Below are 26,304 nucleotides of genomic sequence, written 5' to 3'. Positions count from 1 at the left end.
CTAGCAACACAATTCTGTTGCAATTCCGTCAAAATGCGCTAAAACGGAGCGTTTCAGACAGAGGGTAAATACAGGTATATTCAGGCTGACATTATGAGGAAAATAAAGGTTTTTTTCAACATTACAGCATGTAAATATGTTCTAGTAGAAACACAAAATACAAGTATGAACCTGAAAATAAGCATAATATGGGACCTTTAAAAAGGACTATAAACATCCTGTGTTTGATAACATGTCTTATCTGTTTAAGATTGCTGCACCTACATAAGAAAGAGTGGTGTCACATACATCCTCACTACAGTACCTACCAGACTGCATTTGAAAACGATTTTGAGTGTGCACACAAATAATAATAATAATAGATGAAGGGCCTCATTAGTGACATTTACATTGTGTCCCGCCCACAAGGCGTGGACATATGTGTCTCCTTTCCAAAAGTATGAGAAAGAGAGAGAGGGATACTGAGAGCATCATCATCAATGGCTCACTCACCGCCAGAGGAACATCGACATTAACAGCAGAAGAAGCAGCAGCAGCAGGCTTCAGTCAGTAAAACCATACAGAGTCGAGCCAGAGAGCATCAGGACATCATCTGAAGAGCACCGGTGACCACCGGGGGAGAGAGACTCAGGCTGCATCATGACTGCAATGGAGGAGCAGAGACTGGCTGGATGACTGAAAAAACACACACTGGCCGCCTTCCCGAGAGGAATACCGCTGCTTACTGACTGGAATAGCGAGTGAGTTTTCTCTTTATTGTCACTTTATTGAGAATAGCAGGAGGGAGGCAGCACTGTCTGTGTTAGCCGTTAGTGTTTAATATACCGACCGTTAGTTGTGATTTGAATTCGCTACAGTTAAATTGCCGTTGGTGCATCAGTGTGTGAGCTCCCTGTGGTTACACTTCATATAACGTTATCTCAGCCCAGCCTGATGTATCACCTATAATAATCAGGCCTTTTTTTTATTTATAAGTTTATGATACAAAAAAACGTGTATTAACGGTAATTAACGGTGACTAACCGTCTGCGAGACGTTAGCTAACGGAACCAACGGTCCATCTACCAACGTTCCATCTACCAACGTTCCATATCCCAGCATGCACTGTTATATATGACTGTCTTAATTTAATAATTTTTTTATGCGAAAAAAGATAAAAAAGGAGGCTGTTTTTCCTCCACTCATCTCCTAATAATAAGTATAACCAGAGGGGGCGCCCTGTGTGCATATTCAACTAACGTTAGCCAACTAGCTATCATAAAAGTTAGGCGCCTACATGTGTGTGTGAGTGTTTTATTAGAGGCAGCCTAGAGACAGACAGAAGCCCCCTAACCACATTATAAGAATGGTATAAAATGGCGTCAGAAACATCCGGGTCGCGGTGGAAAGTAGCTGGTGGTGGTGGTGTTGCTGGTGGTGGTGCTGGAGGGGGACACAAGAAGTTGTGGGTCTTTAGAGACGGAGCTCAGACCACACGGGGGGGTTTCTGTTCAGGCTGCTGAAGCTCCTTCGCAGTTGTTGCTATGCTACCAGCGCAGCGCGTGCAGCCTAAATAACTGTTGCTAAGTGGTTAAAACCTCCCAGTACAGCAGCAGCCCAGTACACCCAGTAGACTCATATAGCAGTCAGATGATGACAAGGCTGTAGAACAACAGTGTTATGGATAGAAAGCTGTTCCCATCACTTAAAGGTCCCAATGTGAGATTTTCACGTCTTTTTTTTTATTATTATAAAGCAGGTTTAAGTGTTGTATAAATACTGTTAAAGTATTAAAACGCTCAATCCACAGAGAAATACACACAGCCCTGTCAGGATTTTGTGATGTCACAAATCTACAATATTTATGGTGCCTTCAAATGGAACTCGTGAGCTCATGTTTTCGGAAGTCGTGTACACGATATGCATGGCGTTCAAGTGGTTAAAGGTCCCATATTATAAAAATGTTAAATTTTCATGTTTTTTGTATTATAAAGCAGGCTTAAGTCCTATATAAATACTGTGAAAGTATCGAAACGCTCAATCCCCAGGGAAATACACACAGCCCGTGTTCAGAAACTCTGCATTTGAAACAAGCTGTCAGGATTTCTGTCAATTTGTGATGTAACAAATATACAATATTTAGACCCTTTACACAGTTTTAAACGTAAACATTCTAAATGTGTCCCAGTTTATTCCTGGTTTCAGTGTATGTGAATGTCATTAGCTGACAGGAAGTACATATGGACCCAAGCTGTTGCCTAGCAACGTAATTCTGTTGCAATTTCGTCAAAATGTGCTAAAACGGAGCGTTTCAGACAGAGGGTGAATACAGGTATATTCAGCCCGACCGTACGAGGAAAATAAAGTTTTTTTTGAACATTACAGCATGCCAACATGTTCTAGTAGAAACACAAAATACAAGTGTGAACCTGAGAATGAGCATAATATGGGACCTTTAATTTTGCAGTTGCCATCAGCATGCATCTCTGTTCTTTCCTGTACTGAGCCACCAAAAAATGTCATAGCAGGAGAAGCACAGGTGTAATTTATAACAATAATTGCAGGTCTGTCGGTTCAAGGACTCTGCATGCTGGCTCATTTGCCCTGGGTTGAGTCAATTTTATTTATATAGCCCAATATCACAAATTAGCCCCAAAGGGCTTTACAATCTTTACAGGATATGACACCCTCTGTCCTTAAACCTCATTTGGATAATGAAAAACTCCCCTAAGAACCCCTTCAACTGGGAAACAATCCAATAAACCACACGAAGAATAACCGAGGAGGGATCCCTCTCCCAGGACGGACTGACATGCAATACACGTGTGTACAGAATAAACCAACATTAAAGTATGGACAATCAGGATGACAAAATCTTAGATCGATTGTAAACCTATATGGAGAATATGGATCAGGGAGGACGTCAAGCAACTTTGTGCCAGGGCACCAAACACATCCTGAACCTCACAACCTCCTCTCCACCATGGAGATTTGGACAGAGAACAGACTACACATATACACAAGAGGCAAAGCTCAAGCACATCATTCACACAAAGGGAGAGAGAGACAAGAACAACATGCACACAAGGGAGAGAGAGACAAGAGGAGAGGCTGGATCTGGACAAAGATCCAGATCCAAAACATCTGGAATGGGGCACCAGCAGAGAGAGAGAGAGAGAGAGAGATGGGTCCTAGGACGGCCAAGATGGTCTCAAAATTTGTCAGAACAGAAACTATCTAGGATTCAACATGTGAATATTGCTCTGCAGACAAGCTGTATCTAATTTCATCTATTTTGCTGAAGAAAAAATTGAAAAAGTCATGAGCAAAAGGGTGAGCAGCTAACAGTCGGCTGATTTTGGGTGAGTTTGGCTAGAGAGTGAAAAATACATCGAGGATTGTGTTTATTGTTACTGATAAAGCGAGAGAAATGGGCTGCTTTAGCCATGGACAGAGTATGCTTGTAATCCGATACACACTTTTGCGAAGAGTCGTAGAAAACTAAAAAGAAAACAGTTTTGATTTACACCATTTGCATTCCTGCAGGCCTGCTTAAGGTCACGTGTTTCATCATTAAACCAGGGTTTAGACCTCTTTGACAATCTTGTTTTAGTAGAAAGAAGTGCAACTGAGTCAAGAAGACTAGAAAGTGCTGTGTTTAAGTCACTAACACAATTTTTGACAGGTCCTGTCACTGCAGCGAAAGGAGCCAGGGCTACAGGCAATCGCTCAAAAAGTACAGTTGACGGACCAATGTGACAAGTGGTGAATACATTAGCACCAACGTTACAAGGACAGGCTAGTGTTGCTTCGAATTGGAAAGTGATCTGACAGCACAGATGTGACACGAGAGACAGTCAGAGCAGCAACTTCTATCCCGTGTGATAGGATCAAGTCAAGAAGCACTAGAAAGGCTTTACTTTACAAAGCAATTCATAGTTGATGGAGAAGAAAAGAGACTTGGGATTGAAGAGGTTGAGGCAACACCACCCCCACCTTGTTTAGTAGCCAGAGCAACATGGGCATTAGTGAAGTCATGTAAGGAAATTTTGGTTAGAACCATATTTCAGATAAACCGGTCACATCCAGACTATGCTGAAGAATCAAATCATTTATCAGTATGGCTTTGGTCGACAGTGATCTGATATGTTTAAAACCAAATTTGAGGGTCTTGTTGACATATTAATTGGAACAAGATACCTTATATTATTAGAGCCATCGTTAAAGTTAATAATATGACTAACACAATTACACCCATATCACCTCTTGAACTGTCTACTTGATGTTCATTTGACTGCATGATAATGTGTCAAACCTGAACTTTCTTTTTCAGCTGCATTCTCAATTTTGAGAAAGAAGTCTGATTGTATAGAAGTCTATGAGAAAATGACATTACTTCTCATTTGATTTATTACCTCAGTAAACATTGTAAGCATGAGTTTATGGTCTCAATCGCTAGTTTCAAGTCTTCTTCAATACAGCATGATGTTCATTTAGTAAATTATGGTCCCATTTAGAGTCAAATAAAACATAAAGCAGGGTATGCTTTAGGGCGTGGCTACCTTGTGATTGACAGGTTGCTACCACGGCGTTGTCCGGTCTGGGAATTGTCCGTGTTTTCGTCTTACAGCTTTAACCCTTTCACAGTGTGTTTTCAGTTCATGAAAGATAATTATAACCCTTTTGGTCGCCTAAAAATGTGTTATTCAGCGTTAGGTTGTGCTTAACTCCACCCTCTTGTGTCACTTCTGGTTGCAAAAAAACAAGATAGCAAGGGCCAAAATACCGAACTTGAGGCTTCAAAACGGCAGTTCACAAACCAGTGGGTGATGTCACGGTGACTACGTCCACTTCTTATATACAGTCCATGGTTTTTTAGACATATAATTTATCATTATGCGTAGTAGGAAAAAAGTATTATAACGTTAGTGATAGATGATAAATCATAAATATGAATAGTACATGCTGCACAATAATATGGGCACACAGGAAAACAACTATGATGCATAGATGACAACGTAGCTATAACGCTTCTGCTTAACATTGTGCAAATCTTTAGCCAAATGTCAGTGCTTAAAAATGTAGATTAGCACCAGAACATGTGCAAAATAAGACAAACTTTTCAGAAAGGGCTGAGAGATCACACATCATGCGATGTGATGGGCAGTCTGCTTGAGGATGCAGAGGCTGGGTAGTCTCTCCATCACATGGCTGGTTGGACTCTGAATTGAATTGGCACTTTGTTGTTGTTGATGCTAATCACATATACATCACTCTACCTCAGTCTGTCAATCTCTATAATTTGTGACAAATTATCTGGAGAATGTGATGCGATGATCCCGTGGTTCAAAGTTATTGAGATGAAAGGACTCAGGCGTGCTTATTATTTATCATACCACAGCTTAAATTTTTATTACAAACTTGTTTTCAGAGATGTTTTCATCATAAGGAGCCGGCAGCTGCAGTGCAATGATACACTGACAACCGAGTCTGTTATCTCAAAAGAATAAACTTGAGAGTATCCTTTATTTTATGAATGATGAAAGGACGACAGTGTCAGACGTCAGAGCCATTGTTGATGTAAACTGACAGGTGAACATATTTATAGAATCAGACAAAAAAGACTTTGCTGCAGTGCTAGAAATGTACTACAACTGTGGTAAACCTCTCGGGAAGACGGTCGTTGATTCAGGCTGGTTCAGGTTGTTTCACCCATAACAGTCTGGTGATGATTAAGATTTTCAAATGAGCAGCTGTAAGCCGTACAAAGTGTTTTGTACCCTGAATGCAAAGAGCTATTTGGAGAACAGCAGTGTCTTTTTCTTCTTTACCACCGACTTCTAATCACCAGCAGAATCTGTCAGACAGCTTTTCATGCTCACATGTCAGAGCAGGGAGGGAGAGCGAGGTCTATTTCACTGCCGTGTTCTTCTCCCTCTTGTATTTTAGAGCAAATAATGAAACAAGTTTAATAAGCGTCAGTGCACCAGTAAAAAGTATTGACGGGGAGGTAATGTGGCTGATAAAATTAGCAGGAAAAGTTTGTGGGTAAATAATAGAGTGCTTTTGCAAAGAGGTAAATGAAACAGTTGTAAAAGTTGAATTAGTATAAATATGTGATCTACATGAGAGATGGCATTAAAATGTAATCTAAGAGCAGATGGCCAGACAGTTGTATTCCATTTTGTTGGTAACTGTCTCTGCACAGCTTTTTGGGGCATGCTGTACGTATGATTTATTTGTGAGTTTATTTACTCGTTGCTCAAATGCAAAATGTGACACTATCTGGGGAAACTGGAATAAATCTGTGGACCCTGTTTTTTTCAAGCACTGTGACAACAAATATTAATATTATCATGGTGTTTTCTTTCTTATACTTCTGGAGCTCGACCGATACTGGGGTTTTGAGGCTGATAGCTATATCAATATACAATATGAGAGCTGATGGAGCATTATACCTTACATTTGTCTGTTAAAGAATTGTGAGCAAGATATTTCTAAATGACCTCAAACACATCATTGGTGTTTACTTATCGGCCAACAAATATGTATCTATGATAAGATAAAATTGGGCGATAATATAGAGGTCAGACTCTATAGGTCCCCCAATGAAAGACTTGTGTTGCATATTAAGTTGTGTATTTTTTTATTTCTCCAACACAGAAACCCAGTTTGACTTCTTCAAGCTGCAACACCCAAAAGTAAAATGTAAAAAAAAAGTTGGTGAAGAAAGATGTAACACAATTGGGGTGTCAAGATATTTGGCATATTTATTGGAAATAATAATTACATGTCAAGAGCAACGAAGCACAGCAAACCCAGAGCACAGTAGGCAGAAGGCTCGACCCAGTCTGGTTGTGTGTGCTCGTGTGCAGTGGGTGGTTTTGTAAAACAGTCATGCTTATTGATCCGTTCTCTGACAGATTCAGTTCAGAGGAGAGAAAATGCAGGGATGGATGGAGCAAGCCGAGCTTTTGGGCTTTAAGGAAAACAAGGTTTTGCACTGACACGACCGCTGTGTGGGTTTCTGTGTTCACAGGGGAGCTGACTCAGCGGTTTCTACAGCAGAGCTGTGAGAGTGATTGACCCCTCCAACACTGCTCCATTAGGTGATGTATAACCTTTAGTTCATCTTATTCTCAAGTTAATCAATCATCAGACTGAAAACCCCCAAAAATGTTTTTACTCATCCAAACATTTTGACATACTGTAGGAGTGCAGAATAAGGAGTTATAACAATAAAATAGTACTTCTATGACATTCTGAACAAGTGAGTTGTCAAACATGATTCATTATTCATAATTTTAATGGCATTCATGTCACATATTTGTAAGTTTAATTGAAGTCAGAAGTGTTTTAATAACTGATGTTATCAGCCCAAATACTGCCCAACAGGTGAAGTTGTACTAGAGATAAAACTAATTTCTTTTTTCTTATGCAGGGTGCTGCGATAAGACCGCCATGCCGCCCCCAGCTGACATCGTAAAGGTGGCTATTGAATGGCCTGGTGCTAATGCTCAGCTGATAGAGATGGACCAGGTCTGTATTTGTGTAAAACGTGACATTAAAGGTACAATGTGTAGGATTTGTTGGCGTCTAGCGGTGTGGTTGCAGATTGCAACCAGCTGAGTTTCCCTCTGCTCACTCCTCCCTTTCCAAGACTACGGTAACGTCAGCCGCCGAGCGCAAAACCGTGGTAGCGCCATTCGCCTCGCTCCGAGTCCATCCATACTGTAATAACACTACTTTAGGAGCAACAGAAGTCAGATGGAGGATGGCGGTAACACGGTTTTGCACTCTGCAGCTCATGTTACCGCAGTTTCACAAGCGTGTTTGAGAACTACAGTGGCCTTCAGGTAACGTAAAATCATGGCGGACTCCGTGAAGAGGACCCGCTCCCGATGTAGATATGAAGGGCTCATTCTAAACTAACGAAAACACGATTCTTAGTTTCAGGTGATTAAACACTAATGAAAACATAGTTGTTAATAATATATTCCATTTATGGAAATAGATCCCCGATATGTTACACACTGGCCCTTTAAACACATCTCCAGTTTGCCACTAATAACTCGCCTTCCGCTAGCTGTTAGTGGCTAAACTTTTAGAGAGTAATTTGATTATTGAACGGGTGAATTGTGCTTTAATTTGTTCTGAATGTAAAATGCATGAATAATGCTGCGATGTGTTTTAGTTATGCAGAATACAGCTAAGTACCTTAATGGTTGTTATAATAAATAACCCTTTGTGAGTAACAGATTTAGGAAATGTAGTCTTGCTTTTTAAAAGTATGTGTCCTTACCACAAGCTGCCATTGTTGGTGATGTTTTTTTTTCCGTTTGCAGAAAAGACCTTTGTCTTCAATAATACGGGAAGTATGTGATGGGTAAGCATTACTCCCACACATTTGTCTCTGACTTTCTGTTTGATTACCAAATGATGAAATGTGTGCATGTCTATGATGTAAGACTGAAACAAATCAGAGAATAGCAGTTGTTAAACTTGTGATGGCCAGTCCTGTCACAGTTATGTAGACACCAGTTGTATCACAGCATTCCAGTGGATCGCACACAGAGATACAATCTGACTGTTGACACCTTACATAACCCATTATTTCTCTCTTTTATCTGTCATCGTGTCTACTTGTGTCTTAACGCTTCACTGTTGTCTTTACTTGCTCTTCTGTCGTGTACTTTAGTGATGAATATTGCAATTTTTCTATCTTACCCGTCCACCTCTTGGCTGTATCTACCCACTGCCTCCCTTTTCCAGTTCAATCTGAGAATTCTTTGCACTTTACTGTTAACACCCACTGAATAATTCTCCTCCACAATCTCTCGGTTTTCTTGTAAATACAACTGCTGGAGGGAGAAATGTGACTTTCAACAGCATGTTCGTGCATACTACAGTATGCTGCATTAAAACAAGTCCCACTGCTTCTTTAGTTGCTATGTACCACTCAAATCTCACTTCTCTGTGTCCTCATCCTCAGCTGGTCTTTATCAGGCTCAGAGCAGTTTGCTCTGCGTTATGCTGACGGCCCTCAGCTTTATATCACTGAGCAGGTGAGCTTGACTAGTTTCTCCCTAAGTTTGTGTTGTAAATTAGTGTTGAACGTGTAGAAACATTCTTCCTTCATTATCTTACAGAGCCGTGGTGAAATCAAGAACGGGACCATCCTTCGATTAGCCATTTCACCTGTGAGTCAGCTTTGTTTATCCCTGTTGAACTTGAAAGGGTTTCCTCTGAAAACACGCTTGTCTGTACTCTATAACCTGACTATCAGCACATGATGGTGATTTTTTTGCGTGATTGCTTTTAAAAGGGGTTGATGTGATTTGCCATAGTTGATACCAGCCTCCTCCCAACACACTCAATAATAATGAATGATAATATATTCTTCTTAATCCCACCCTTCCTCCCAAAAGCACTGTGGGTGCACCTCACGTCGCCACCACCAAAACATGCACAGCAAGGTGCTTCCCGGCGCACTGCGTGCACTTGGCTGCTCTTTAAAGAGTAATTCGGATTTAGTACAACTTTTTCTTCCTGGTTCGACTTTGACCTTTCACGTTCAAAGCAGCCGTGCATTTCTTCATGCTCTGTGCGTAGATTCCCATCAGTAGAGCCCTTCATGTTTGATTTTGAAGTTCTCTTGCTAGCCTTTGAAAGTCATCTAAACATAAAACAATACTTCAGACAAAGGCAGGAACATTTATATCATACAGGCTTCGTTAAGTATGTTGAGTTGAAGCTGTAGTGACACTTCAGACCCACCTGTCATTACATGAATCATGTGTACTGCTATTCATACATTAGATTGTAGTTTCACCAAATTATTTCACCACAGCTAAAAGTTTCCTTGAAATGCAAACATTTTTATGCAGAACTAAAACACATTTTTTTTCCTTTTTTTTTCGCCCAGCTTTTCTTTTTATGACTTTTTTATGACTGTTTATATCAAAATGGTATTGGAATAAAAATTTAAATTAAGAATTACATGTTTGGTGACAACATACAGTATGTAATATTTAAACGGTTAGCACTTACACATTAGAGTTGTTTAGCCCTGGAAGTATATGGAGACAATGCGTCAATTACCAACCAACAGAATGTACAAATACAACAACAAACTTTTGGAAGTACTTCTACGTAGGTCTGATTAAAAATGATCTGATGCATAGCCTTAAAATCATAATTCAGTGACTGGGTGGGTAAGTGGTAAACTTATCATGAAAGTAGGGCTGTCAAAGTTATCGCCATAATAAAGTTGGGCTTGAGTTTGCCATGTTATAATTTGAGCATATATTTTTTTATGCTAAATGCAGTACCTGTGAGGGTTTCTGGACAATATTTGTCATTGTCTTGTGTTGTTTATTGATTTACAATAATAAATATATACATACATTTGCATATGGCAAGTATATTAGTCCACTCCCATGTTGATAAGAGTATTAAATACTTAACAAATCTCCCTTTTAAGGTTCATTTCGAACAAATAAAAAATGCTATAATGCAATTAATTTGTGGTTAATCAAGATTAACTATGGACAACCATGCGATTAATCAAGAATAAAAATTTTAATCGATTGACAGCCCTACATGAAAGTGATGGTTATTGTGTCCGACAGGCTCGCGCTGCTCGTCAGCTCCTGGAGAGGATCCAGTCCCACGGTATCGACGCTCGCCTGGAGGCTCTAAAAGAGCTCGCCAAGCTGTCTGCAGACCCGACCTTTGCCGCAGAGTTCATCAATATGGAGGGCATTGGGACGCTGGCACGTCTTGTTGAGAGTGGCACCCAGTGAGCACAAACTCTGTTTTTCTGACAGCGATGATATTTTTTTTACTTCTTTATACATGTTTTATTATTTCTTGGTAGTTGGACAAGGTCAGTTGAAAAAGGCCCTTTACTAACTGTTCTTTGCTTCCTTCAGCTTTGGTGAAATGCTGGCCTTCACTCTCACTGCCTTCCTGGAGCTAATGGATCACGGCATTGTGTCCTGGGACCTGATCTCCCTCTCCTTCATCAAACAGGTACCTTGTTCAACAAAAGAGCAATTCATCCGACACATTAGTTTCACAGAGAGCCCACCGGACAGCTTGAAACGGTTTTAGATTTCAAGGTCTGTCTTTTTTATTCATTTTTATTCAAACGCTTTTATTTAATTACTTCACCAACCTTTCTTCCCACATGCCGGAAATGAGTGGGTGCAGTTGCCTAGCAACATTTTTTCCAGCTCCTTCAGTATGTACAGTATGTGACTAGTTTTCTTCTGAAAACTTTCTGAACTCTTGATCTAGTTTTCTTTTGCAGATAGATTTACATTTGCATAAGGAGAGGGAACTCTACTTTTGGTGGTTTTAATCTTTTAAGGATTACAAGCTCTTGTTGAATTGATGATGTTAAAGGTTCAGAGTTCTCTTCATGCTGCTTGGTCTTCTCTTTCCTCGCTCAGATCGCAGGCTATGTGAACCAACCGATGGTGGACGTGTCCATCCTGCAGCGCTCTCTGGCCATCCTGGAGAGCATGGTCCTGAACAGCCACAGCCTCTACCACCGGGTCGCACAGGAGATCACCGTGGGACAGCTCATCGGGCACCTGCAAGTGTGAGCACACACACATGCACAGGGGCGTCACGCACTCTGATATTGGGGGGCGATGAGTAAATGTTGCAGTGTGGGGTAACTTAAATATAATTTGCCATGATATTTGTCTCGTGGCACTATTTAAAGGGTGAGTTCAGGATGCTTAGATGACCCCTATCAAACACCAATGCATTAGTCTGTCTCTCAATACTTTCCTACTTCTCTATCCCGTTCGTGTCTCTCAGCCCCGAGCCCACTGGTTCCTATTGAAGACATCGTAAACCTTAAAAAAACAGGTCACCATCACTTGTGCATAATTTTCTAAAACAGCTGGGCACTTTAAGCTTTTAGCAAACGTTGCTCAATCAGAAAAAGTTTTCACTCTTGTTCGGGACTACTTTCAGCAGCGGATTAATATTTAACATTAACATTTGGTACTCTAGTCTAGGGTTTCTCAACATTCGGTAACTTGAGGCCCACTTCTGATTGTTATTTGAAAATAAATGAGAAAAAAACAACATGACAAAAAAGGGAGAAGAATAAACTGTGCTGTATATATGCGGTATGCCACTGTCCGCTTTAATGACCAAAATAAATATTCTGCTTACCCTCACCCATCACTGTCTGCCAGTATGAATTAAAATTTAATGTATTCAGGGTCATATTTCCTCACCACACACTTTGGAGATTTTACTGGTGTGTGTGTGGGTTGTTGTGTGGGAACGTTAGTTAGCCAATAGTGGCATAACACGTTTGTCTCTACCTGATGATGGGACATAATTGCCATGGTGATTGAAATTATGCATTTTAACTTGACATTTTTTATTTATGTAAATTCTTGAGCACATTTAGATATAACAATAACTTTCCTTGTAAATGACCAAAAAAAAAAAAAAAAAATGAATCTAACACCACGGCAGTACCTCGGCCCACTGGTTGAGAACAGCTTCTCTAGTGAGTATTTACAGCAGCAGGACGGTGTATGTGGGATTGCTAAAAATAACACAAAATGCCATTGTTAATTGTATTAATGGAACATGTCACCCAGTCTGGCTCTTAGATGTGTTTTGTAATAGTTTCTGAATAACAATGGAGCTCTGTGGCACAGAAGAAAAAAACTATATCAGGCAATACTTGTTAGTAGGATCCATTCGTTGGTTTTGGTCTTTTTATGGAAGTAAAGATATTACCAATGACTTTTAAAATTTCCAAGATACTCTTAGTTTTATTGCTCGAATAACAAAATGAAGAATTACTTACAATTATTCAAAACTGTTGGTGTGAAAGAGGGGCTTCTAAAAATCCTGCACCAATCCCAAGTATTAGTAGCGATAAAAGTAAGACGAATTGTTATGTAGCGTAGTTGTTAGCCTTTAGTTTGAACTCTGTAAGGACATGTGTGGAGCACGATGCTTCTAACTGGTTGTTACGATGCTTGATATTTCTTCAGGTCAAACCAGGAGATCCAAACCTACGCCATCGCCCTCATCAACGCTCTTTTCCTGAAGGCTCCAGAGGACAGACGGCAGGTCAGTGTCAGTGTGCTGCATTAGAGAAGAGAACTGAGTGTGCATAATAGATAGACCTAGCTAGAATACTAATAATGTTTCATCCTCACATTACGCTCTAAAATAAGCCTTCCATAAATAATAGACTGACATTTATTCATAATAGCTGCATGTCTTTTGGTGTCAGAGAGCTGCAGATATTGCCTCACCCTGGCTGCAGCAGTGGGTTACTTACTGAAGCTAATCTCATGAATTAGATGTCTGTCTGCCAGCTGTCATGATTCTGTCTGACAGCCATCGCTGTAATGACACACTCACTCAAAATAATACTCGCTTTCCTTTGAAGTTTGCACATTTGTTATGCTGCAGTTATTTCAGAATAGCTCAGCGAGATAGACCAAGGATGAAGGATGAGTGTTTGTGCCAAATAGACAAAGAGCTTGGGATCGGATCGGAGCAGAAGGCAGTAATTAAGGATTCATTTTATCGGCTAAATTCGTTTAAAAGTGCTTATTTCTATTAAACTCAAGGATTGGACTCGATGCCAGCCAGTGGTACACTATATGACATTCTTCACTATGTGCTTATGATGGAGAGTAGAGTGTGAAATAATCCACTGAGATGATTAAGTGAAACCTGGCCAGTGTGAGCAAGATTTAACAAAATGTAGCGTGAAAGATTATTCATATAACATCCAAATATATTAAAATATGACAGTAAGTTCCGTTTAACAAAGTCAGACAGAAACATCCCAAACAGATTCTGAAATATCTCTGTAGCACAGCCAAATGTACAGAGACTAAAGGAGCGAGTGCCTCTTTGGATGTCTGTCCAGCATGTTACTCATCATCACTGTCATAATGTCTCATCTGTCACCCTGCAGTGATAACTTCTGTCCCAGCTCACACAGTGCACCACTAGCACCCTGCAGTGTTTCATCCTGTTTCATACGTCGTCACTTGCCCCCTGTGTGTCTCGTTTATAATTACGGTTCTCCATGTTGAAATTTGATTTGTACGTGTTATGTATTTTTGCATTTTTACCGTGGAAAAAACACTTTAAAGCCTTGTTCTATTATAAAGATATTCAATACTAGACTTAGAGAATAATAGAGCTGAAACGATTAATCGATGAATTAATTAGTTGTCAACTATTAAATTAATCGCTAACTATTTTGAGTTGAGAATCGGGTTTGAGTAATTTTTTTAAAGAAAAAAAAGTACAAATTCTCAGTTTCCAGCTTCTTAAATGTGAATATTGTCTGGTTTATTTACTCCTCTATGACAGTAAACTGAATATCTTTGACATTTGAGGATGTCATCCTGGGCTTTGGGAAATACTGATTGACATTTTTCACCATTTTCTGACATTTTATAGACCACACAACTAATCGATTAATCAAGAAAATAATCAACAGATTAATCGACAATAAAAATATTCGTTAGTTGCAGCCTTCGAGAATAATATCTCAGGAATTAAATTGGAGGAAAACGAGGAACAAGAGCGAGAATTGAACAGTAGAAACTCACTAATTACATCCTACAGCACAATAAAATCTCACTTAAATAAAACAATAAAAATATTATGAATTTCAGCAGTCTGATCACCGTCATAAAGTATAATTTAAATACCATACATTTACATCGAACTCAAACTTTATTTTCATTTCATCAACAAATTATACAAAAACTTATGACAGACATCTTTTTTTCCTCTCCAATCTGTGTATCTATGCTTTTGCATGTCAGATTTCAGTAACAAAATTAACTGTTTAATTAACACTTAAACAGTAAATTGCAATTTATATATAAATTAGTAACGATAGTTCATGGAGTCAGAGCTGAGGATATGCAGGAAAAGGACAGGGGCTGTTTAAAGCAAATACTGAGATGATAAATGCTTACATGTTAAATGTTTGACAAACAGCTACGTTAATGCCGCTCATGACCTCCTTTTAAAAATGAGTCCGAACACTTTGATCAAATGTTTTTATGGTGGTCACTTTAATTTTGCCAAAAGTGACAAAATAACGACATCAGATGGACGAAGCAGTGAGATGTTCAGATGTCACTGATTCGTGCTTCAGGAAACATGACTTTGATTGACTGAAAGATGTATTTGCTTCAGTAGCTTCACTGTAAATCAACACTTTACATTGAATTTAGGTCAAATTGAGACTGAAAAAATTAATATTGTAAAATATTAATATTCCAAATGCAAAAGTTCCTCAAATCCTGAGTCCTCACTCAGTTTTGAAAGTGTTGATGAAAAATGAAGCAGAGTTATGAAGGCGGAGGGTTAGATGACATTGTGAGAAGAGAAGGGGGAGTATTTGCCTTCATTTTACTGTGGGTTGTATGAGGGCCATATGACGCACACAGTATGTTCGGATAGTTGTCCTTGAACGTGCATTCATCTCCAGCTGCTGTTGTTGACCACTGGAGGGCGAACTGAGTCAATTCTTTTGAGATAAATGCAGCAGAGAGACACGCAGTGTTGAGCAGATCACAAACAGTACTAACATTAAGTACATTACAGCGGAGATACTCTTTAAAATTTAGATTTATGCATGTTTTTTCTTCACACTTGTGCAGTTTTAATCGTTTTCAAATGAAAGTGAAAATAATCCTTAAAATCATGCAGTAATTCTGGCAGCAGCGTAGCACAGTCCAATACATCATACCATCACTGATGAGTTGTCTCCAGTTTATTTTTACAGTGAATAAAATCCTCGACAGAACAAGGTTACGTGATCAACCCCTAAGGGAGCTACCAGGACAGCGCAGTGATTTTCATGCATAACTGGTGGTTTAAAGATCCCGTTTTCCTCTGTGGGTTGATAGAATTTCACAGCTCTTCAGTTTGTGAAATCCTTTCAAAACCAGTTGGATGAACCAATAAATGCGTGGTCGTCTGATAAAGCATGTAGGCCATGTGAGGCTTTTCAAACAGCCATATGTCGTGACTACTTGCTGTTGACATGTTGTTTTATGTTCTTATTTCGTTGCGTGCTGTGCCGGTGATGTATCCCTGTATCTCATTGTCCGTGTGTGTGCGCTCTTTGTTTCCATCACTGTTGCACCCACGTCCCTCCTCCCTCCCTTCAACCTGTAGGAGGAGTATACTAACCCGCTGGAGCAGCACCTCACTGTGAGTACACATCCCTCAGCATCTCATAGCGTCCTCTCCACCCCACAGCCCCTCTCCTCCTTCGCTCTCTGTCTCTTTCTGTGTCATGGACACCCACTGCATAATCCATGCAAATGAAAGTAGAACTTGCTGCAGCAGCAGACAGACAGACTGTTTTGACAGATTGAAGATGTTTTACAGAAGGTGTGAAGGGCAAATGGTTCAAACCAGCGATGGAAATGTTGCTGCATTTCAGTAGTTGTTTAAAATTCCCATTTACTGCTCTGCTGTGTGATAAAGCATCTTCCCTCATCTGCGCTGTGTGTTGGAATAATGTATCTCTTTACCCTCAGGAAATGGCAAGCACTTTGGCTCAGAAACACCTGCGATCCATCATCCTCAATGTGAGTAGCAAGTCTGAAATGAAAGTTTTAAAGTATTTCTGGCGGTAACGCTCTGCTTTACTGGCTATTAAGCTTTCAGGCGGCTGAGAAATATCCAGGTATGAACACAGGATTTGAGCAGTTCCCACAGAGGTTGAAACTAGTGGCTATTAAAACATTCTATAAGCAAAATATTTCTGTTCAGCCTTCTTTGAGGCTGTCCTATGCTGGGGTTTGGTGGTTGTTGGGGGGGGGGGGGATGGAAGTTTCATCTCAAGGACCACCAGTTCAGAAAGTGTAAAGATTTACTGACTTGGAGAGCTGCGACAGAGAACCAGTAAATGTGATGTGGCATGAAGTCCTTGAAGTGGAACCAAATCTGCTCTGAAAATGATTCCTTTTGGCACCGACCCCTCTGGAAGTGCCTGACTGAACTGGCTTCAAATGTCAGTGAGGAAGACGCTGCACTCCTTCTGCCTGGAGCGAGGAAGCATCCTGGAGCAGCTCCAGCATTGTGTGCTCTGCCAGTCTGTTAATGAGACCCGGTTACTTGTTGGACCCTCAGCATGTGTTTTTATGATGCCACATTATGAGTCTATAAAAATGATTAGCATTATCAGCTTTCTGTCTCGAGTCTTCAGGGGATTCTCCGAACATTACAGACAAGCTTTAGCTTCCCATTAAGTTTTCAATTGTTTTTTTAGATTTGTTTTGTGCTTTGTGACTGGATGTGTCGTTTGTGCACAAGTTAGAAGCTTTGCCCTTAATGTGTTGCTCTTCTTTTATCAGCATGTTATCAGAGGAAATCGACCAATCAAAGCAGAAATGGCACATCAGCTGTACGTGCTGCAGGTATTGACCTTCAACCTTTTGGAAGAACGAATGATGACCAAAATGGATCCTAATGACCAGGTAAAACACAAATACGTTTTAACGGCACTAATTTCTTTAACGCATTAACAGAACTTGATACTTTCCGGTTGTAGCGAAATCAGTTTTAAAGCTAGAGTGAAGATATTGGTATCACGTCATGTAAAGTAGAATAGAGAAGAAATCGATTTGTACCAACCATGTCATACTAGCTTGTCGTGAAGGAGGCTAAATATCGCTCCAAAGTTGCGTTAAATTTTGGCGAGGAAAACTAGAAACTGGATTTTCAAAGAGGTCCATTGACCTCTGACCTCAAGATATGTGAATGTAAATGGGTTCTATGGGTACCCACGAGTCTCCCCTTTACAGACATGCCCACTTTATGATAATCACATGCAGTTTGGGGCAAGTCATAGTCAAGTCAGCACACTGACACACTGACAGCTGTTGTTGCCTGTTGGGCTGCAGTTTACCATGTTATGATTTGGCAATATTGTTTTATGCTAAATGCAGTACCTGTGAGGGTTTCTGGACAATATTTGTCATTGTTTTGTGTTGTTAATTGATTTCCAATAATACATAAATACATACATTTGCATAAAGCAAGCATATTTGTCCACTCCCATACTGATAAGAGTATTAAATACTTGACAAATCTCCCTTTAAGGTACATTTTGAACAAATAAAAAATGTGTGAGCAATTTGCGATTAGTTGTGATGAACTATGTTAATTGATTGACAGCCCTAATAAGAAATCATCCATGGTATGTTCAAATGAACAACATGGTTAATCAAACAGTGATCTGCATCCTTGAGACAACCTTCTCTCAGTTGGGTGTCCACTCTGATAGATCTGCTTTAGTGCTTGTTTACAGTGTTGAAGTGGCCTTTGAATCTGCATGCACAAAGTGCGCCGTGTAAAAGCTCCACAGACAGGAAACTAATTTCTGATCTATTTTTCCTGAGATTCGATTTTTTTAATTCCAAAAAAAAAGTCAAGAATCGTTATTATTTTGCTGCTATATTGATAAAAGTGTCAATATTTATGCTGATAACATGTTTGCTTGCTGTGGTTCAGGCTCAGAGAGACATCATCTTTGAGCTGCGTAGGATTGCTTTCGATGGAGAAAATGACCCCACTGGTACAGAAAAACGGAAGGCCATGTACACCAAGGACTATAAGATGCTGGGATTCACTGTGAGTCTTCACTACAGATCTCAGTTTCCTCTGTAACACTTGTAACACCAGCTGTATGAATAGATTTAAATAGAAACACTCAACACTTGGCTCACGTTATTTCTGTTTCACGTGCAGAACCACGTGAATCCGGCCATGGACTTCACCCAGACTCCTCCGGGAATGCTGGCTCTGGACAACATGCTGTACCTCGCCAAGGTTCACCAGGACACGTACATCAGGGTTAGTTTGGCCTCGTGCATGACTTTGCTCTTCTCACAGAGGTGGAAAAGTCAGCCACATTCAACATATCTTCTCACTCGTGACAGATTGTGCTGGAGAACAGCAGCCGCGAGGACAAGCACGAATGTCCCTTTGGCCGGTGTGCCATCGAGCTCACTCGAATGTTGTGTGAGATCCTCCAGGTTGGAGAACTGCGTAAGTAGATCTGCATCTGACGAGAGGTGTAACTTTTATTAATTCACAATCTTAAAATGTCTCAGAAATTGTGGTAAGACACTCATTACTCCAGGCCAGGATAGGAAATGCCTCAAAATTGTTTACAATTGAAATATTTTTCTTCTGTGTAGCTAATGAGGGCTGCAACGACTACCACCCCATGTTCTTCACTCATGACCGGGCATGGGAGGAGTTCTTCTGTGTCTGCATCCAGCTGCTCAATAAAACCTGGAAGGAGATGAGAGCCACAGCTGAGGACTTCAATAAGGTCAGAGAATAAAGTGCTCTCACAGTCGTCTTTAACACATTCATATTCATATATATGTTTATGTTTACATTCCCTGCTTTGGCCAAACTTTCATTGTGTACTTGCCTCCTAACCCAGACCTCACAAATATTAGAGCTGAGTATTGGCGAGAATCTGATACGCATCATGATACGGGGGTTACGATTCAATATATTGAATCGCAATGATAATAGCTGTCATAGTATAAAGACACACCACCATATGCATACAATCTGAGTAAAAAGAAGGGTAACACTTAACTTAGCGAAATATAATTATTAAATAATGTTTATAATGAAGTAATTTTTGATATATTTTTAGGTAAATATTGGGGTAATTTGGCAGTAATTCCAAATAAATTTCAAATAGGTTACTTGCTAATTATCACCTTATTACCATGAAATTTGTGGACCTGTAAAATGAAGTGTTACCAAAAGAGGTTTACTTTTTTTTTGCAATTATCACAGTTCCTGTAACATCCAGCATCATAGCTCTACTTTGAGAGGGCTCATACACTGAGAGGATGTACATCTTTGCAAATGAAATAAAGAATTGACTGAGTTGATCTTTGCATATAAACTATTAAAAATCGCTGCCGTGTTTTTGAGAATCGATACAGTATCACAAAACATAATATCGCGATACTCTATATTTCTTTCTTACACCCCTACACCCCCTATTTATAGAACTGAAATTGTTATAGAATAAAATCCACTAACTGGAAATTGTTTGGATATGCTGCATCTGCCCGGAACTGTTGGAATTTAAATGGAGGTGAAGCACCCATACGAGGAGCGCTGAATAAATGAATAAATGAATGAATGAATGAATGAACTGCATAACTAAGAATCCTGCAGCAAGGATTCATACTGAGGTTTGCTCCGTATGAAACACATTTAAAAACTACTGTAGCTGCTGTATTCTGCTGTTTGTGAGTGAGCTTCCCACTCAGCTGTCTGACAGCTGAAAGGCTTTTGGTTTAAATAATACATTTTTATTTAATTTAATTACAATTATATCCATAATGCTGTCTATTTCGAGTCAAAGAACAGATGATCACATTCAAATCAATTACTGCTCATGCAGACATTTATTTAAATGGATGAGGAATCTATTAAATACCTGGCACCATCTAGTATATACACCGATCAGCCGGATCAGCCATAACATTAAGACCACTGACAGTGAATGTTATTCACTTCACCTATCTCGTTACAATGGCACCTGGCAGTGGGCGGGATATATAAGACAGCAAGTGAACATTTTGTCCTTTGAACTTTGTGTTGGAAGCAGAAAAAATGGGCAAGCGTAAGGATGTTCTCTTGCTCTTGTGGGATGTTCCCGGTCAGCAGTGGTCAGGACCTACCAAAAGTGGACCAAGGAAAGAAAACCGGTGACCCGGCGACAGGGTCAGACCCAAGGCTCATTGATGCACGTGGGGAGTGAAGGCTGGCCCGTGTTGTCCGATCCAATAGAAGAGCTACTGGAGCTCAAATTGCTGAAAAGGTTAATGCTGGTTCCGATAGAAAGGTGTCAGAACACACAGTGCAACGCAGTTTGTTGTGTATGGGGCTGCGTAGCCGCAGACCGGGTAGGGTGCCCATGCTGACCTAATGTTATGGCTGATCGTTGTATTTTTAACATTCATGCCTTTCGATGGGGAAATCTGTCAGCAGAATGAGTTCCTCAATGGGAAAATAACAGTTCTGTGAATTACAACTTTAACAGTATTCACTAAAAACCAATGCAGGTAGACCTGAAAATGTTAGATCTGCCAACTGACTCATTCCGTGTACTCGTCTGTGTGCTTAAACCCTGAGCAGGTGATGCAGGTGGTCCGTGAGCAGATCACCAGGGCTCTGGCGATGAAGCCATCGTCTTTAGACCAGCTGAAGAATAAACTGCGAGGCCTCAACTATTCGGAGATTCTGCGTCTGCGGCAGTCAGAGAGAATGAGCCAGGACGACTTCCAGTCTCCTCCCATCATGTCAGTCTGTCGTAAATATAAAGAATAGTCAATAGTATGGTGTTGTACACATTTGTGTGTGTTTGTCCCTGTTGCTCATGCTGTGTTTGTCCTCCAGTGAGCTGCGGGAGAGAATTCAGCCCGAGATCCTGGAGCTCATCAAGCAGCAGCGACTCAACCGGCTGTGTGAGGGGAGCTGTTTCCGCAAGCTGGGGAACCGCCGAAGGCAAGGTACATACAGTATCAATACAATCACTTTGCTGTTTTCTGCTGCTGCTGTTAGATTATCAGCTAAACATTGTGCACCCTGCCTCTTTTGTAGAGAAGTTTTGGTTCTGTAGGCTCTCGCTGAATCACAAAGTGCTGCACTATGGAGACCTCGACGAGTCACCTCAGGGTGAAGTGCCTTTCGAGCTGCTCAGTGACAAGAGTAAGACACCTTTATTTCTTCGAGTGGCTCAATCTCCCAACTCATAAACCTTTCATTACACGCATGATGACACATTCACTAGCCGATCACACTGTATCTGTCAGCAGGCTGACCTTAATAAACCCTCTCTTTTATATTCCTCTCAGTTCCCGTCTCTGACATCAAGTCTGTGGTGACCGGGAAGGACTGCCCTCATATGAAAGAAAAAAGTGCTCTGAAACAAAACAAGGTAATATTGTTTTAATTTGTTTTATTATTATTATTGTCATTCTAGTCACCTGGCTGTTTTTTCACTCCTTGCTGTCACTGAGTGTGTTGTTTGCTTCTCTCAGGAGGTGCTGGAGTTAGCCTTCTCTGTCCTCTATGATCCCGATGAGACACTCAATTTTGTTGCACCCAACAAGTACGAGGTAAGCTCAGCAACAGTGAGGCTTAAAGCTGCACTATTCAATGTTAATTTGAACAATGGGCCAAATATGTGTAATTGGAGAGGTGTCACTTTTAGTGACGAGCCCACAGAGAATGATCACCTGACTCTGCACTTCCTCCCGGCTCTAATGACCATTTTAGCATCTTTCAGCTCATTGTTTTGACCGTAACTTTGCTGTTTTGGTTCACTCTCACCGGCTTTCATCAACTACGCTTCCAGCTGCAGCAGGCAGCTATTATCAGAGAAAAAGTTTTAAAAACCCACAGTACGTCACCTGTCCAATACGGCAGACAGACACAGTTAGCGATTAGCTAACTTGGAACATTTAGCAGCTAAAGCAGGGGTGCAAACTTGGCCTTGCTTACCCCTGTCGCTCTGTCCCTGGTGCTTCTGGGCGTGGTTTCCCGGCTGCTGTCCCTTGGGCCCCTCTTTGTCTGTCCATGTCCAGGCAACCCCCATAGTCCTCCCTTACATATCACCATGTAAATACTGACGCACTATTCTCAGCCTTCACGTATGTTCCTCTGTGTGATGTTTTTCGAGCAGTACTGCATCTGGACTGACGGGCTGTGTGCGCTGCTGGGCAGAGAGATGGGCAGCGACCTGACGCGCAGTGACCTAGATACCCTCATCAGCATGGAGATGAAGCTCCGCCTCCTCGACCTTGAGAACATCACCATCCCAGAGGCCCCGCCCCCCGTGCCGAAGGAGCCTAGCTCGTATAACTTCACCTACAACTACAGCTGAGATGTGTGTGTGTGTGTGTGTGTTTACAGTGCATGTGTGTGTTTGTCAAGGATGAGCATCTTTTGATGAATTTAGCCGCAGATGTAAAAGGTTACTTTTTTAACATTTCAGAGCCCAGGAGACTTCTCTCCATCCGTGTTTGTGAGGCTGTATGGTTAAACAGGAGGAATGTGTTTATAGCTTCACAGAGAGTTCAGAAGTCAGGGTCCACTACAGAGCAGTTACTCCTGGAGCTGGTAGGGATTCAGTGAGTGAATCTCATTTATCAGTGCAGTCTCCAGGCAACATCTCCCCACTCTTTATTTACTATTTAAAAGATATAAACCTGCCTATAAAGTGAAGGAATACTGCGTCTGATGGGAAAATATGGATGACAAGCTGCACAAATCTGCAAATTAGTCTTTAATCAAGTATATTTCTCTCAAATTGTGGCATTACCGGTCAGTCAAGCCATGCGTACGGTCTCCATGGCAACAGAAGATGAAGTGGCTGCCATTCCAGTTTTAGGTCTGTCCCTCCACATGACGGACGTACGATGAAACGTCACACAGGGTAGAGTGAGTGGGCCGAGAGTTTACACACTCACACAGCCAGGGTCTTGCTCAAGGTCACTTCAGTAGGAGGGATAGTCGAAAACATCTGGTGGAAGGACGGTCTCCCTAATCGGTACACTGTTTTGCTGCCCATCGAGGTCTCTTTAATGTGAAGATATTTGACCAGCAGTTCAGTATTGAAAAAGAAACTTGTTGAAATTCAGTGATAAAGAGAGATAGAAACGCAATTTAAAAAGAAAAATCAACTTGTTTTAAAGCAGAGGGAGATAAGGTGTTATTATAATATCTGTTACTTTTATCATGTTTTTACTGGGACACAGAAGCCTAGGGCTGCAACTAACAATTATTTTCATCAGGCTGCTGTCAGGCACCGTTCGTATCTATACCTACGAAAAGTAATGCACTGTAATCCGTATATGTCCCACAAAATCAATTTGTATGTAATCCACGTAATCGTGAACCAGGAAGTACCAAGAGGCGCGTAGGGAGGAGATCGGGTTGGATGGGTCTGTCAAAAAACACCAGACTTTTGCCCAGGAGACCGGTGTTTGTACCCCGTGTGAAACCAGAAGTTAACATTGATTTATTTGTCACGTAACTTCCATACATTAGTTGCGGCACTTTTGTAGTTATTTTAACCCAAACCACAATCTTTTACTAAACCTAACCAAGTAGCTTTGTTGCCTAAACCTAACCAAGTGAAGACAGAAGTTTATTTTTGAAAAGACTGTATGCATGTAATGAGCGGATATTGATGTGTTGCTGGACATTCGTAGGAAAACGCACAAAAAATGAGGAATAACTTTTCATAAGATGTCATACGAACCGTCGTACGAGGACGTTGTTTTCATGAATTTCATGAATTGATCATTTGATCTGTGAAACAACATAAATTAGTAGGAAATACTCACCATAATTCCCCAGAAGAGAAGTTCTCAAGTGAACATAAAATTCAGTTTGCTATTACGGAAGTCAAAAGAAAAACAGCAAATAGTCTTATCTGAGAAGCTTTGAGGTTTTTGCTTGAAAGGATTAAGTGTTTCTCAACATGTTTGCAGATTCATTTTCTGTCCATCAAATAATCAGTTGATACTCGATATTCGTTTCAGCTGCACAAAAGTGTTGTTGTCAGCATATACCTTCTTACAGCTTCTGTTTACTCGACATTCATGCTGCTTTAGATCGCTTGACTCACTTCTCTCCTCAGACTAACATAGCCTGTTAAATGTTGTGAGTAGACGGATCCTATTGAGCTGAAATTGTTCAAGTACGTGGTGTGAAGATACCATTGCCTACTTTATGTGTCTGTGTGTGTGCAGATTTTGAGGTTCAGTGTAAGTCGTTTATGTTGAGCGATGTAAGGAGGAATATATTATGATATTATGAGCGTGAGGCTCATGGAAGACAGGGTCAAAGCTCCGACATCCAACACATTAAAATACATGAATGACCCTTTTTTTGTTGAATCATAGTCACAGCATTGCCTTATCAGTCAAAGTCACATATGTTTTGGGTAACATTTATAAGCAGTACATGAATGGTTTCTAACACATTGTGTGTTACTATGACGCCTCCTATGAAGCGTTCATTACTGATGGATGAACAGTTAATTAATATTTGATAACAGTAAAACAGTTAAAATAATATATAATCATATATCTTCAATAGTTAACAATTCGTCATGCTGTATATTGGCTTACAGTATAACAACTTTACAGTGTGTTATAAATCATTTAACTGTTTACATGGACTGTATACATGTACAGCTAGAGCTGGGCGATAATTCAATATAATTGATTGTCTTTAAATGTAATTGTATCATGATGAAATAATATATCGAGATATCGTGATACACAATTACGTTGTCTAAATTGATGATAACAAGCTCAAACTAATTTATCTGGATATCTGATGTGAAATATTTTGAGGGAATAACATTTGAATACTGCGGTTTTGTTTTTACATCACACTTTACATCACCACTCAGTTCAATGTGATTAACAAACAGAACATATATGGAAATATTTATTTATTTTTTCTCTATAATTTCACTTGAAACTGTTATGTTCATTTTGCACTAAAGTTCTTAATTCAATTGGAAAATACTCTTGATGATACTTTTCATTTGTCAAGTATTTAATTCACACAGGAGTATTCAAAAATAGGTATTAACATGTGGTTATTTCATGGAGACTGTTTATTTATTGAACCACCAGAAAACCTGCTATATCATGATATATATCGAGATATGGTATATTTTCAAAATTGACCATATCGTCCAGCCCTATGTACAGCAGGATTAAAACTATTTAAAGGTGTATATAAAATTACTGAAAATATGACTAAGTATTATTACAACTACTGTGTTATTAAACACTGATTAACTGTTAATTCACCAGTTCTGAATGCTTCATAGGAGTTAACAGTTGTTAACAAAGACATTAATAAAAACTTAAAATTCTCCTCATTTCTGCTACAACTACATTATAATGAATTGTTTATATACTGCTTATAAATGCTAAATTACACCAGGTTTGCGTTCAAATATAGTGTTACCATATTTGTAAAGATTATAGTGACGTTACAGTGATGTTTATTTTCGGTTAAACAAACTTACGTGACATCCCAAGAGTGTTTGATGCCCCTTGTGTTTGAATGAATCAGCAGTTTTGAGGCTTGATTTTAGACTTTTTTTGTCACACTATTCAGGCGAACGGGACCATAGAGCAGATCTGTTGACCTGTTTTAGAAGCTCGACCCTCAAATGATTGGAAGCAGGTCAGAAACAGCTGAGAGACA

The 26,304-nt window shown here is 40.1% G+C and overlaps 1 protein-coding gene across 4 annotated transcripts; it reads left to right on the top strand.

The window, feature by feature from the left end:
- Window positions 1–422: 422 nt before the first annotated feature.
- Window positions 423–26,304, top strand: elmo2 (engulfment and cell motility 2). 4 transcript variants are annotated; one of them, XM_074631330.1, is made up of 24 exons: window positions 423–740; window positions 7,019–7,088; window positions 7,421–7,518; window positions 8,325–8,365; window positions 8,972–9,044; window positions 9,129–9,179; window positions 10,611–10,780; window positions 10,914–11,013; window positions 11,436–11,581; window positions 13,017–13,095; window positions 16,189–16,224; window positions 16,557–16,607; window positions 17,376–17,498; window positions 18,535–18,654; window positions 18,772–18,876; window positions 18,963–19,071; window positions 19,224–19,360; window positions 21,202–21,365; window positions 21,463–21,575; window positions 21,667–21,774; window positions 21,921–22,003; window positions 22,107–22,184; window positions 22,751–22,954; window positions 26,215–26,304. In XM_074631330.1, the coding sequence occupies exons 3-23, from the start codon at window positions 7,441–7,443 to the stop codon at window positions 22,949–22,951; spliced, it is 2,166 nt and encodes a 721-aa protein (XP_074487431.1). In that variant the 5' UTR covers window positions 423–740; window positions 7,019–7,088; window positions 7,421–7,440; the 3' UTR covers window positions 22,952–22,954; window positions 26,215–26,304. The 4 variants fall into 4 exon arrangements, with proteins under 4 accessions (XP_074487431.1, XP_074487426.1, XP_074487439.1 ...); XM_074631325.1 differs by having other exon boundaries at window positions 11,436–11,587; XM_074631338.1 differs by lacking the exon at window positions 16,189–16,224.

This window comes from Sebastes fasciatus, chromosome 1 (assembly GCF_043250625.1).
Source record: "Sebastes fasciatus isolate fSebFas1 chromosome 1, fSebFas1.pri, whole genome shotgun sequence".
Classification (NCBI taxonomy): Eukaryota; Metazoa; Chordata; class Actinopteri; order Perciformes; family Sebastidae; genus Sebastes; species Sebastes fasciatus.
This window is presented reverse-complemented; position numbering and strand designations above follow the sequence as displayed.

What these genes read in the sequence shown, in the direction of transcription:
- elmo2 (XM_074631325.1), top strand. Translation starts at nt 7,441, where the DNA reads ATGCCGCCCCCAGCTGACATCGTAAAGGTGGCTATTGAATGGCCTGGT. An exon ending in CTTGTTGAGAGTGGCACCCA is followed by an intron (nt 10,781 to 10,913) that starts GTGAGCACAAAC and finishes TGCTTCCTTCAG; the next exon opens with CTTTGGTGAAATGCTGGCCT. An exon ending in TGCGATCCATCATCCTCAAT is followed by an intron (nt 16,608 to 17,375) that starts GTGAGTAGCAAG and finishes TTCTTTTATCAG; the next exon opens with CATGTTATCAGAGGAAATCG.